The 15065-nt window shown below is 49.2% G+C and overlaps 1 protein-coding gene across 7 annotated transcripts in view; it reads right to left on the bottom strand.

Moving 5' to 3' along the window:
• APBA2 (amyloid beta precursor protein binding family A member 2) overlaps positions 1–15065 on the bottom strand; it is a 204146-nt gene that overhangs the window by 30711 nt on the left and 158370 nt on the right. For all 7 annotated transcript variants that reach the window (XM_049705674.1, XM_049705676.1, XM_012536190.3 and 4 more), the window contains one exon: positions 14135–14171. In XM_049705674.1, coding sequence (XP_049561631.1) covers positions 14135–14171 — 37 coding nt within the window. The remainder of the gene's footprint in view (positions 1–14134; positions 14172–15065) is intronic.

Raw genomic sequence — 15065 nt, forward strand, 5'->3', positions numbered from 1 at the left:
TGTGGGGTGGGGGGGGTCACATGACACTCCGTGCCCCCCCCATCCCTAGGGGTGAGGGTAGACCTTCTGAGGCCTCTGTCTTCTAATGCTCCCCTTGCCAGTTCCCCAGGGGGGCCTTGGTCAGCTCCCTGGACCATTCTGTCTCACTCCACGCCCCAGAGTAGCCTTACTAAAGGCTGGCCCCATGTCCCCACCAGATCTGGGGCTCACCTGGGGGCACAGACTCCTGTTGTGAAGGGCGCCCCATCCCGGGCAGTGGGGTCCACCACGCGCACCCGTGGACACCTGCTCCTAGGGAAGAGGCCAGGGAGGGACTGGGGGCTTTGTTACAACTCCCGCAGAGGCCGCCCTCCATGGGGCAGGGGGGTCTTCTCACTCCTGCTTTGATCTTTCTTCAAAGAGGAAACAATACACAAGACAGTGCCTCCAGCACCTTCCTGCCCCTCAGACTCCCACCCAGCCCCACTCGCATCAGGACGCAGAGAGTAGTGGCCAGCACGGGCGGCGGGGAGCGGAGGGGGTACTTCAGCTCCACAGACACAGCTCTCAACTCCAATCACCAAATGCAGAACCAAGGATCAAACGGCTTCATTCTAAGACTAAAGCAGCTGGCCCTGCATGTTTGGGTATAAACTGTCCTTATTTTGCTCAACTCTTGAAAGAACCCTAAGCTGAGACAGAACAACAAAAGAAGAGAGAGAGGTTTGAAAGAGATTCGGTCTCCCCAGAGGCTGATTTCTCCATTAACTATCTTTGCATGACAATACCTGTACGTGCATGTATCAGAATGTCCCTGCACAGCCTGGATAAGAAAAAGTAAGGCGCTCAGTGTGTTCCCCGATGGAGGAAGCCTTCGTCTGAAACACCCGTTGGAGAACCGGACGCCCCACTGGCTTCTCTGAACAGGGAAGGGGTGGGAGGTCCCCAGGGCCATGCCTTGGAGCCCCCGGCCCTGCCACCTTTGGGGGGATTATCCTGAAGGTGGGGGGTGGACAAGGCTTCCAGCCAGTGGAATTCAGCTGTGCCTGCTGCTCCCTGGGGTCTTGGAGGGGGTGGCAAGGTGGAGCCAGGGCACAGCCTTGGATGGAACTGTGGGTGTGAGTCCAGAAAGCCTCCGAGTGCAGCCCCACCCCAACATACCAGACTCCTGGGCAACCTCCATTCCATCCGGCCTGCAACAAGCTGATGAAGCAGACCTCAGTGTCCTAATTTTACAAAGAAGCACGGTCTATGTGGAGTCAAAGACTTTTGCCCAAGATCAGTCACCGACTCAGGCACAAAGCATTTCTAAGTTCTTTCCATGAGGCCCTGTGTGACCAAAGACACGGAGTCCACAGTCACAAAATAGATGCATCAGGATGGCCCATGGTGAGTGGCACAGACAGAACACAGTGGCTGGGGAGGAGCAGCAGGGAAGCACGCCCTTGGGAGGGATCTGGGGCGGCTGCCCTCTGAGCTGAGCTCTGGAGGGTGAAAGGGAATCAACAAGCCACAGAGGGAGAGGAGGAGAGAGCTTCTCAGGCTGAGGCAAGAACAGGTGCAAAGACCCTGGGGTGGCAGGGAGATGTGCAAACTGCTGGATGCAGGGGGTGGGCCAGCAGTTAGGATAAACTGAGGTTGCAGAGCAAGTGCCGGCCAGATGTGGGGATCCTGGGGCCACACCCAGGACTGTCGCTCCAGGGTATCAGTCAGGGAAGGAGCCCAAGCTCTCTGCCTTTAGAAATTAACTCAGGCTGCAGACAGGCGAACAACATAGGGGAGGGAGGGAAAAAAGCTGGGAGGCTACTGAAGGAGTCCTAGCAAGCAAGTGATGATGAGGATGATGATGGTCATGGTGATGATGGTGATGATGATGGTCATGGTGATGATGGTGATGATGGTCATGATGGTGATGGTGATGGTGATGATGGTGATGGTGATGGTGATGATGATGGTGATGGTGATGATGATGGTGATGGTGATGATGATGGTGGTGGTGATAATGATGGTGATGATCATGGTGATGATGGTGATAATGATGGTGGTGATAATGATAGTGATGATGATGGTGATGATGATGACAGTGATGATGGTGATGATGCTGATGGTGATAATGGTGATGATGATGGTGCTGGTGATTATGATGGTCCTGGTGATGGTGATGATGGTGCTGGTGCTGGTGATGGTGATGATGGTGGTGATAATGATGGTGATAATGGTGATGCTGCTGATGATGGTAATGATGGTGATGATGATAAAGGTGATGATGATGGTGCTGGTGATTATGGTGATGACGGTGATGATGGTGATGGTGGTGATGATGGTGATGATGATGGTGATGACGGTGATGATGATGGTGAAGAGGGTGATGATGACGATGGTGGTGGTGATAATGATTGTGATGATCATGGTGATGATGGTGATGATGGTGATGATGGTGGTGATGATGATGGTGATGATGGTGATGATGGTGATGATGGTGATGATGGTGATGATGGTGATGGTGATGACGGTGATATGATGATGGTGATGACGGTGATATGATGATGATGGTGATGACGGTAATGATGACGATGGTGGTGGTGATAATGATTGTGATGATCATGGTGATGATGGTGATGATGGTGATGATGGTGATGGTGGTGATGATGGTGATGGTGATGATGGTGATGATGATGGTGGTGATGGTGGTGGTGATGATCATGATGGTGATGATGATCATGATGGTGATGACAATGATGGTGATGGTCATGATGATGATGATGATGATGTGGAACAGGGTGATGAACAGACAGCGACAGACTGATTCACCCTGCAGGTTCAATCAGTAGGACCTGGAGGGCTTGGAGGAGGAAGGATGGAGAGCTAGAGAGCTCACTGCAGGGCTGGATGGATACAGCTGCTACTCACTGAGAAGAGGACCCTGGGAGAGTTCTGAGCTTAGGGGGTGGGGAGGATTCTAAGCAAGTTTAGTGGCAGGAGCCTGGAGTCCCCCCAAAAGAAGCTCAGGGGGCAGCTGGACTCAGGAGTCCCAGGGAACTGCATGTCGGTGCCAAGTAAAGCTGCAGGCATGGGAGAATCACCAAGGGGAGGAGGGAGCCGGGTGGGGGCAGGGCTCTGCTGAGCTCCGACGCTCTCTGTCCAGGTGGTGGAAGGTGACCGGCAAAACAGACAAAGAAGGGCACACAGACAGAGAAGGTGGAGGGCGGCCAGGAAAAGAAGGGCCTTAGATAGGGAGGCATGCCCAGCTGTGCAGCACTGGTGGAAGGAGAAAGGTGCCCCAGTGCTTATGGGGCAGTGACCTTGCATATGGGTTGAGGGGTGTGAGGGAGGAACAGAGAAGGAGGCAGCCAGTCCCAAGTCCCAGTTAAGAAGCAGAGGAAGTGAGCATGGGGGTGTGGGCAGACGCAGGGAAGGATACTGTGTTCAGAAGCCAGTGGCCAGGAGCGTGGAAGATACAGGGGAGGAAAGATGTCAGATGGGCTGGGGATCCAAAAGGCAGAGGGGGACCTGACTCCACTGGGAGGAGGGGCATAGCCCTGACTGGACAGGGCGGGAAGGACAGACAGGGAGCAGGCGGGGCACGGAGACCATGTCCAGGAAGCACCCAGATCATAGAAGAGCCGGCCTGGGAAGGGCCTGGAACAGGGAGAGGAGGCAAGAGGGAGGAACATGAGACTGGGCAGACCCGGGGGTGGTGTCTGGCCCCGAGTGGGCTCTGCCTGCCCCCAATACCTTGCCCACCACATCAGCCTGTCCCAGAGCCAGACGCCCCAACACAGCCAGGGCGGTGCCTCTGAGAAGCCGTGCAAGGGTAAAGGTGATCCTGTAAGGCTGATGTAAAAGAGAAGACGCTGTCTGAAAACCAGACCATGGGACACTCCCGGGGAGAGGCCACGCCTGGGACTGCAGGCAGGGGGCAGCATCACTGAGGAAAGGGCTGAGGGATGCACAGGGCGGAGCATTAGACACTGGCTGGAGATAAAGTCACTGACCACTGGGAGGAAGCGACTCAAAAACAGGGAGTCAAGGAAAAAAAGGTCAAAGCCAAACCTGATACAGTGCATAAATCTGCCCACGAGAACTCCTTCCCAGAAAAAGCAGGATGAATACAAAAACTGGCAAAAATAGGAAAAGGCGTATGCATGAGGTTGTTTCCTGCAGCCCTATTTGTAACAGCAAAAAAACTGGAAACCACCCCAATGTTCCTGCAGAGGGAACATCCAACTGCACGGGGGTCGGGCGGGTCTCTGGAGCAGCAGAGTCCTCCACACACTGCCCTGCCCTGCGCAGCGTGGAACTCATCACATCCAGGATTCAGGATTAAGTTGAAAAAGCAGGATGGAGAGACGGGGGTTACCCAACTCATTATCCAAGAAAGGGGAAGATATGCTTGTAAGAAAAGTATGTGAAATGTCAAAAATGCTTATCTGCAGTGGGAGGAAAGGACTGAGGGGAGAGGGGTAATAGGGAAAGGAACTGAATATCTGTGTATATACGCTGTTATGTATGTTTGATTTTTTTTTTTTTTTTTTTTTTGCGGTAAGCGGGTCTCTCACTGTTGTGGCCTCTCCCGTTGCGGAGCACAGGCTCCGGATGCGCAGGCTCAGCGGCCATGGCTCACGGGCCCAGCCGCTCCGCGGCACGTGGGATCATCCCGGACTGGGGCACGAACCCGTGTCCCCTGCATCGGCAGGCGGACTCTCAGCCACTGCGCCACCAGGGAAGCCCTGTATGTTTGATTTTTGAACCATGTAAGTACTTTATATAATTATAAAACGAGATTAAATTTTAAAAAGTAAATTCCTAAGATGTAAAAGAAAAATGAATCTAAATGTGTATCCAGTTATGACCTAATCACAAAGAGAAGAACCATTCCCAATGATTGTCAAATGCAGTGATTTGCTGGTACACTCCTTGTGAGCTATACTCTAAAGACAAAAGTCAGTGCAAACAAATCTTTACTGTATCTATACTGTAATCCAGTGTCCTCGGTGACACTGGTATTGCTATTCTGTGACTGCTGTATGATTAGTGGAATAAAACAAATGCAGAATTATGTTGGTGACCTTGAGACTGGGGATTTGGGACCTAGGAAAAGGAAGATACAAATGTAAAAAACCCTATAGTGCTAGCAAAGCATCAGTATGAATCATGATGTATTTTATCTTAAAAATATACAGAATATTAGTTACTTATATATACATATGGGTAATTAATTATCCCCAAAGTTAGCAGCTAAAATGATACACATTTATTATCTCAGTTTCTGTGGGTGGGGAATCTGGGTGTGGCTTAACTGGGTGCCTCTGGTCAGGGTCTCTCTCAAGGCTGGAGTCACCATGACAATCAGGGCTGTAGCCATCTTAATAGGAGAGGATCCACTTCCAAGTTCACTTATAGGGCTGCTGGCCAGAGACCCCACGTGGGCATCTATCTGACAGAGCCACTCACAACGTGGCAGAGTAGGCAAGCAAGAAAGAGCAGAAAAGAAGTCACAGGCTTTCGGTAACCTAATCTTGGGAAGGACATCCCTTCTGTCATATTCTGTCCACTAGAAGTGAGTCAATAAGTCCAACCTGCTCTCAAGGGGAGAGGTTACCCAAGGCCACAAATACCAGCAGGTGGGACTCACTGGGAGCCATCCCACCACAGATACATTTCTTACCCTTCTGACCAAATCAGGAGCAATGAGCACCCACAGTGAGCAGATTATAGTCTCTTAGTACGAGTTCCCAGGGCTCCTGTTAGAAACAACTTGTCCTAGTCCTGAAGCGAGAGGTGTTTAAGATGAGCCTGGAATATCTAGTCAAACCAGAAAGCCAGGAAGCTACCAAAGACGACAGGGGTCATGTTGACAGGATTCGGGAAGCAACCTCGGGAGGCTCCCGCTGGCCAAAGACAGGACAACCTCAACACCCATAAGGATCACATCCACGACGCAGTGTGACACGCCAACCGCGCTTCGACCCCAGAGTGCCTGATGGTGCTGATCTGTAGAGGCTGTTAGGGAAACTTATTAATTTAAAATTGTTTAAATAAAGAGAAGGAATCAAGTAGTTAACTAGCTTTTCCTATATGAACTGTACTCTGGGTAACTGAATATTTGACGAGGGCAAGTTTCTCTGCAGAGGAAAACTCCAGATAATCAAGAAGAAATGAGAAAGGATGGAACTAGAACACCATCATTTTGCAACCTCTAATCAATTACTGGATCCAGACAATGATCATTAATGGTTGCTAATATTACAAAGAGAGAAACAAAGAACGAGCTTGTGCCGCCTGATGGAAAAACACAATACCTATGACGGTTGTTGGGGTTTTTGCCGGAAACAACCAGACTAAATCTGATCAAGCCTCTTTATCTAAACACCCAACATTTTACAGCAACAACCCCAGGAGGATGCAATCAGCAAAATCCAGGCTGCAGGGCACTCCATGAAACAAATGATACAGATTCTTCCACAAGAGCAGCAACAAAAATATTGTAAATGAGAAAAAAGAGAGATGGATAGAGAACCTATAAAATAAGACGCATAAGAGAATGGGACACGTAGCTGATCTCAATGCATGGCCCTTGTCTGGACCTCATACAGATAAGCACACTGTAATCTGGGGGAAGGCAAACACTGCCTGGGGATTAAATGATACAAAGAAATGATTATTTGATTTTAGTTGTGGTAATAGTATCGCAGTATCTTTAAACACAAACTTCCTATCTTTTAGAGATACATATTCGAAACATTTAAAGAGGATAGTGAGATCTGAGGTTTGCTTTAGAATAATCTAGGAGAGGGTAGGGATGTAGATGAAGCAAGACTGGCCGTGAGCAGGTCGAGACTGAAGCTGAGGACACAGGAAGCTCATCATAGTATTCTCTCTTCTTTTGTATACGTTTGAAACTTTTTATGATAAAAAATTAAAAGGATGCATCTCCCCAAAAGGCATCATTTTAAAAGAAATCACTATTCTAGAGCATTGTTCCTTGTAGTCTACCCAATCAATTAGACAAGAGGAAACAGTAACAGAAAACAAGAGTGGAAGCAGCAAAAATCATTCTTATTTGCAGACGGCATGACTGTGTACCAAGAAAAACCCAAGAAAACAACTAAAAATCTACTCAAAAAAGAAAAGAATTCATTCAGGCAGCTGTTCCAAATTTAATATATTAAAAAATCAATAGCTTTCTTTGTAGCTACAAATAGTAATAGGTTAGAAAAAAATAACGAAACAAGAGATAAGATTTACAAAAGCAATAAAAGGGATAAAACACCAAGGAATAAACTAACAACATGTGTGTTGGATTTTTACGAAAAAAATTGTATTGATGAAGATAAACAAGCTTGAATAAATGGAAAGATAAGTCCTTTTCTGGCTAAGATTCTATATTGTAAAGCTGACACTTCCCCTATATAGATGAATTTAATGCATGGCATGCCAAATTAAAAAAACAATAGGAATTTTTATTGCATACCTAGATAAACTGATTCTAAAGTTCCTATGGAAAAATAAATACGCGAGAGGATCCAGGGAATTTGTGATCAGGAATGATGGTGGCAAGGGGAAGAACTAGCTGTACCAGGGAATAAAATGCAGTATAAATCCAGGAAAGCAAGCAGCCTGGTTCGGGAACCTGAGTGGGCAAATCAGTGTAACAGATCCAGAAACAGCCCTACATGTATGTGGCAAATTTAATGTATGATGAAGGCTGCATTTCAAACCAGTGGAAAAAAAGATTCATTGAATAGCTTTGGCACAACTGGTTAGCTGTCTCATTTGCAATGTAACTTTTCCTGGATCCATATACCAAAGTAAATTCCAAATAAATCAAATATTTAATTAATTCAAAATAAAATCATAAGAGCTCTAGAAGAAAACTTTATCTTCAAAATATCTTAGGACTGTGAAGGTCATACTAATCTCAAAAACTCAGTAACCTCAAAGGAAAAAGATGAATACACTTGACTACATAAAATGTTCAGCAAATTTTAAAATGTACAAAAAGAACAAAAAGAAATTCAAAAGACAACTGTAACCTGGGGGAAACTTTCGCAATATAAATCAAAGGGCTAATTTCCTTCATATGTAAAGAACAGCACAAATAAATAAGAAACACCAAAAATCTGATAGAGGGATGGGCAAAGGAAATAAACATGCAATGCACAGGGAAAGAAACACAAACAGCTTATAAGCATAGGAAAATGGTAACCTGGGATTCACTTCTGATGGAAAATATGCATGTGAAACTACCAAGATACCTCTTTCCACCCATCAGCCTGGGGCTAAGAGCAAACAGGGGGATGGCACACAGTACAGGTGACCCACATGCTCACACATGATGGAGAGCCATGTGACCTCTCTGCCTCTTGGGAAAGCAATCTGGTCATCTTTATCCAAGCAGGCGTGATGCTAACCTGTAACCCCGCTCTATCCAGGAAGTGCTTTTCCAAAACAACTCACACCATGGGACTTCCCTGGTGGAGCAGTGGTTAAGAATCTGCCTGCCAATGCAGGGGACACAGGTTCGAGCCCTGGTCCGGGAAGATCCCACACGCCGTGGAGCAACTATGCCCATGCGCCACAACTACTGAAGCCCGCGCTCTAGAACCCGTGAGCCACAACTACTGAGGCCTGAGCCCCTAGAGCCCATGCTCCACAACAAGAGAAGCCACCGCAATGAGAAGCCTGTGCACCGCAACGAAGACTAGCCCGACACAACTAGAGAAAGTCTGTGCACAGCAACAAAGACCCAATGCAACCAAAAAAAAAAAGGAAGAAAGAAAAGAAAAGAAAAGAACTCAACTCACACCTGATCACAAGCACTCACCCACGAGGCTGCTCAGTGCTGCACAGAGTGGAAACCATGTAACCATCAGTCCAGAGGGGGCTGATTAATACCCCATCGTAGGGCATCCTAGGGCCACGTCACTGACTCCTGTGTTACCACTTGAATAATTAGGTGAATTTATAGTTGTTGTCTCCACCAAGAAATCTATCAAGAAGTGGAATCTACCAAGAAGTGAGAGAACTAAGTGCAGACCCATGTGGCCCGTATCTATTTTAAGAAAAAGGTCTACAATCAACTATACTTCAATAAAATATTAAAAAATAAATAAAAAGCTCTATGTATAGTCTTATATATGTCCAGGAAATTTCTGGCAGGATTCACAGGAAATTTAACAACGGCTTCTACTGCAGGGAGGGATTAGGGGTCTGGGATGTGCAGATAGAAAAGGGGAAGGTACCACAGGGATTTCCAGGGTAGAAATCATTTTTCAATCTTATGGTTCTTGGATTGATCCAAGCACTATTCACAGAAAGTTTAACAAACCTCTGTTGGTGAATAAATGTTCCCATTTAAAAACAGGTCCAAGCCCTATTCATGCTGAGCAAATAGAATACTGGAGACAAGATCTCACATGGTTTTGTTTGTTTCTAACAAGGAGGAGTCTTTTTGGTTTTCCTAAGCCCTCTATGGAACGCTCCGCTCTCTTCTGACTCCCACCCTCCGGCCAATAGCACCCCAGACCCAGGGGGCCCACGTGTCCACCCAGGCCTGCTCTGGGCTCGGGAGCCCTGCCCCTGTCACGGGCTGACAAGGAGGAGGTGAGAGCTGCCTTCAACTCAGGAGTCTTATGTGGACAGGTTCACCCCAATTGCTTACTTTAAGAGCAAACCAAGGCTCAGGTCTGAAGCCCAGTGTATGAATATAGCCAAGTGGCTTCATCACCACTGTGAGGACCCCTCAGAGAGGGAAGGTGTGAGGTGAGCGCATCCCAAGGTCTGGAAGTCGGGGAGTGAGGCCCCCGTGATCTCCCAGCACCCACGGTGGGACACTGACAGGTTCAGACAACAGGGTGTAAGGACCCCTTTAAGGGGCCCTGGACTGGAGGACCAGCGGCATCTGAGCACAAGCCCAGGGTCTTGGGGTGTGGGTGGTCCAGGACACCTCACAGGAGCCTTGGCTGCTGGACCAGGGGGAGAGCAGTGTGAGGAACAGAACACCATCTATCAGCCTTTGTTTGGTGCTGAAGCTGCTGCTGTGGGGCTCCACTGCCCGAGACCAGCACCAGACTTTGGGTTTTAATAAGCACATGTCTGGTTTGATAGAAAAGCTAGACTTTCACATATACTCGTTCAGAAGCAGGTGACCCTTTGGCCCACGTGGACGCACGCTGCCACCTCCACGGCCCGCGGAAGGGAACATCCTGGCATTCCTGCTACTCCTTGCCGCCTGGGATGCCTCCCCACGGGACGGTGGGAGAGCTCTGTGCAGGGGTCCACCCTCCACAGGTACCCTGCAGTGTCAACCTTCCAAACCAAGAGGGTCCGAGAGGGCCAGCGTCTTCTCACAGACGGTGGTCACCGGGGGGGCTCTTCCCTCAATGACTTGGTGACTCCGAGCCTGAGGGGGGCCAGCAGCTCTGATATCTGGAAGGTTATCCTCAGTGGGCTCCCCAGAACTGGAGCTGTGCATCTTCACCAGGTGAAGGCAGCCCCACTCCTGCTGCACCCGGCGGGCTGCTCGGACAGTACAGCAGGGCGCGGCGAGCTCAGACCCCAGCCCGGTTCCCATCCCGGCTGTGCTGGGACCACCTGGCCATGCGCCCTCTCTGAGCCTCGGTTTACTCATCTGTGGCAGCACCGTCCCTGGGGGTTGTTAGGAGGCCACCGAGTCAGCATGGTTAAGGCATCAGTGCCGTGCCGGGCCCGAGTAGCGCTGACAAGGACTATCTGGCCCGTTACTGATGGTGTTGAATGAAGGCGTATTAGGGAGTCGGGAAACCAGCTCGGCAAGGAAGGCGGGCTGTCAAGTACCCAGACGTGCGTCCAAGGCCAGCTTTGGCAGCCGTGGGGGCTCGGAGGAGCCTCACTGCTTCCTAACCTGTGAGTTAGGCTGACGTGAATGAGATGCACAGGGCCCAGCACAGGGACTGGCACACACCCAGCGCCTGAGACATGTGAAGACGGCATCACTGTAACTGTTAACTTTCATCTTTCATTATTATTAACAACACAGGATGTGAAGTAAGGCATGAGTTGGGACTGAAGGCTCTCCCTCATCAAGGCTCCAGGAAGGTTTCCCGCAGTGCAGAGCTGGCAGAAGGCCCACTCCTCCTCAAGGTCACAGTGGGTCTTCTCAGCCCTTGAGACCTCGGGCCGCAGGACTGAACGTGCCCGAAGACTCCACTGCACTTGGAATGCTCGCCTGCCAGACGGGGTGTGGCCGACACCGAGGGCATATCCCCTCCAGCCCCCTCTCCAGACCTGCTCCCCTCCTTCCTGGAAGCCCAGTGGTCCAGGCAAGCCTGAGGTTCAGGGTGCAGTCACTGGCACATCTCTGGCCGATGGGAGACAAAGAAGTCATCAGGGACTTTAAGGTTCAACTAAACACTCAGAGTCATGAGGGCTCCTAAGTTCAACCAGACGTGGGGCTGCTTCCTCAGAGGGAATAAGGCAGGAAGCACAGTCTGTCGGCTGGATTCTTCCGAGAGTCCACACAGTGTCCACACAGCCGCCCAGGGGCTCGCCTCGAGCACGAGGGTAAGAAACGCCCATCAGGGAGGGTGTGTGGAGCCGTCCCAGTGTCCCAGGAGACAACACCTCTTACACTCACTCCATGGGTACGGCTTCCAGGGGCCCCTCGAGGGACACATCCGGTTACAAGGCACCCTCCATGGGAAGTCCAAAGCTTTGTACTCCGCAAAGATGCATCTTCCATCGAGACGCAGTCACCATCTTTCCCATCTCTACCATGGCTGGTGTGGACTTTTGCCCTTTTCTCTGCTTCCTGCCCGGAACAGGAAGTGGTGTCCGGAAGGATACCGACACTGGCTGGGGCTGAGGTGACCCACCCGAGGAGAAGGCCGATCCCCGTGTCACAAACCCATGGAGCCAGGAGCCACTCGCCTCTGGACCTCTGTACACAACAAGCTTCCCTGTTTGGACGAGCTCCCAGTAGGTGCACGGAAATGCCTTCCTAACTGATCAAGGTGTCTAATTTGGGGGTGGTTTCCCCACATTCATTCCATCCTAGGGTGTTTCACCATTATCTCTTCCTGTTCCTGAGTCAGACTTTTGGTTCTTCAAGTCTCTGTTGAATATGAATCCTCTGCTATGAAGGGGTGTGTGTTTGCTTTAAGATCGCTACGTTTTCGTAACAGTCGAAGGGCTTCTCTTCTATAGGACACTCTACAGTAAGGCGGTCCACACTGGTTTGAGCTGGTCACAAGCAGCCTTAGCCAGTCTGGGTTGGTTGGAGGCAGTTGTTTTGATTTGGTCTAGAACAGTCAGCTGGTACAGAGCGGGGAGTCTTCTGGAAGTCGGTATGACTCGGGGCACCCAGGCACACGCTCTGCTTCCCGGTCCCTCCCCCTCCCCTCCCTGCAGGTGTGAGGACGATTGAAGCCAGGGGAGCTTCATGTGCAAATCATCCCCCCAGACAGTTTGAGGGAGTCCTGCCCAAATGGCGCCATGAAATACGTTGAAAAGTGAGCTTTGGGACTTCCCTGGAGGTCCAGTGGTTAGGGCTCGGCACTTTCACTGTGGGGGGCCCGGGTTCAATCCCTGGTCGGGGAACTAAGATCCCGCAAGCCGCGCGGAGCAGGCAAACAAAACAAAAGACAAGTGAGCTTCTTGGATCCACAAGAGCCTCCATCGCCAGACCAGTGGACCGGCACAGCCCCATCCTGGCATCCTGATCACCAAGGAGACTGGAGCTGGGATGTACCACATCCTCCCCTATGAAGGAGATGCTGGGTCCTGCCAGTCCCTGGGTCCTGGAACCACCACACTAGCAGGCTGGACTGGGATCATCATCATCTACTGTGACCTGATGAAAACCAGTGTGATCCAGTCTGAACCAGCTAAAATGTACCCCAAACCACATGTAAACTGCTGAGCGAAATCCATCTGAGCCTACTGGAATTGGTCAAAATGGGGTCAAGGCTATTGGAATTGTGTAATATTGGTTCTGACAGTTCAAAACTGGTTTTTATCCAGCTGGAACAACACCAGGCCAGTATAACGTGGAACCAGTTGCAACCGGGTTGAGCCAGTGAATTCACTTTTAACCAGTTTGAGTTGGGCTAGCCTGATTTAAACCAGTCAGTCCCTTGAAAGGGAATTTGAGGGCTTCAGTTTCCCGAGTTTTTTTAGTCCTTTACTGAAAAAGAAAACCAGGGTAGCGAAAGTCTAAAGTCATTTACTTCTGAAGATTAATGTACCTTGCTCGCATAAATATTCACAAAAATCAATTACCAGCTTATTGAAAGAATTAATAAACTTCACATTGTTTATTGTGACCCACTAGCAAGAGCAGGAATCAGCCTCCTGGCAAAGCAAAGATTCTACTTTTAAGAGGCTCTTTACCGTGTGGTTGGAGGGCATCCTAAAGGAGTTGCCGGGGGTTCCCTGATGCCCTTCAGACAACAGCCAAGCAGGAGTGCTCCCCACACCAAAAGTGACACAGAACAGATCTGCTGGGTTGTTTTTTTTTTTCTTTTTTGCGGTACGCGGGCCTCTCACTGTTGTGGCCTCTCCCGTTGCGGAGCACAGGCTCCAGACGCGCAGGCTCAGCGGCCATGGCTCACGGGCCCAGCCGCTGCGCGGCATGTGGGATCTTCCCAGACCGGGGCACGAACCCGTGTCCCCTGCATCGGCAGGTGGACTCTCAACCACTGCGCCGCCTGGGAAGCCCTGGGTTGTTTTTTTTTTTTAATTGAATGTTAAAATACAATATTAACCTCCTCAAAAGAGACAGGAGAGTGGAAGGAAATGAAGAGTCTTTAAAAAAAAAAACTAGCAGTCTAAATTTGGATGCAATTATATCCACCCTAATCAAAAGTGTTAGATCATAATTAGCAGCTTATACAGAGACATTTCAATCTATTAATTCAATCATCGTGTCATGTGTGAGGCCATTACTGAAAGTATAATTAAATGGGATGGTCTCCTGTTCCCTAATCAATTGGATCTTCTCCCCTCCCATTGAAGACATGGGGCCGAGCACCTTGCCTTATTGTAGAACTGCCTTCCCCTTGAAGGTGTGTTTTCTACACAAGCTTTGTGGGAGAAAACCAAAAGTCAAAGTCCCATTTGCTTTGACATAAAAATATGTCAGCTGCCCCCTAAGAGAGAAAATTCAGTCACTTACCAGCCACAAAACTCGGAAATGATGCCACCTTCTTCGTCTGTTAGGAAATATGAAAACACACACACACAATAGGTTTAAGTAGTTGGCCCATAAGATCTAGGTTAAGATGATTAATTACCATAATTAATGGTGGTAATTAATTATGGTAATTAATTACCATAATTAATTAATCATGACTGGTCTTCCCAAGAAGTCAGCTCCTTACAGCAAACCAGTGTCTTTCCGGCGCCATGATGTTTGGATGGGGTACATGTAACCAATTCTCATGGAAAACCTGGGGTACAAAAGGCCATCAGCTAAAACCAGATTAGCATGTCACTGCTAGAAGGAATATACCCAGTGGTTCCCTAACTGGTGGGCATGAGAATTTCCAGGCACATCTTTAAAAGCAAGGAAGGAGACCAGACGCCACTGCATGGGTGGCCACAGTTATTTCATCCAAGTTAGAAAATCTCATCCAAACCATGTTATCCAGAAAAGGGAAATAACTTGCTTAAGGCCTCATTCTAATAACCTCCCCATCACGGCAGTGAAAGTTTACATGGGATTGTTTTTTAAAACCACATTGTTGGTTTAGAACTGTGGTTCTCAACCCAAGTGATTTTTGTCCCCAAGGGGACATACGGCAATTTCTGTAGACATTTTTGGTTGTCACAACTGGGGGAGGAGGGCTGCTACTAGCATCTAGTGAGTAGAGGCCAGGGATGTGTCTAAACACCCTGCAGTGCAAAGAACGGCCCTTCACAACAAAGAAGGATCTGGCCCCAAATGTCAATGGCGCCACCCTTGAGTAATCCTGTTTTAGAACATGACTGTCAGATAATGGGATAGAATGAGTTTCTGTGAAATCAGGGAGCACCAATGACCCCCACGCACCAAAGGCAACACATGGGCACACCGTGGTGTGGGTCTGAGTCAACAGGACAGGGCC

Source organism: Orcinus orca, chromosome 2 (genome assembly GCF_937001465.1).
Source record: "Orcinus orca chromosome 2, mOrcOrc1.1, whole genome shotgun sequence".
Lineage (NCBI taxonomy): Eukaryota > Metazoa > Chordata > Mammalia > Artiodactyla > Delphinidae > Orcinus > Orcinus orca.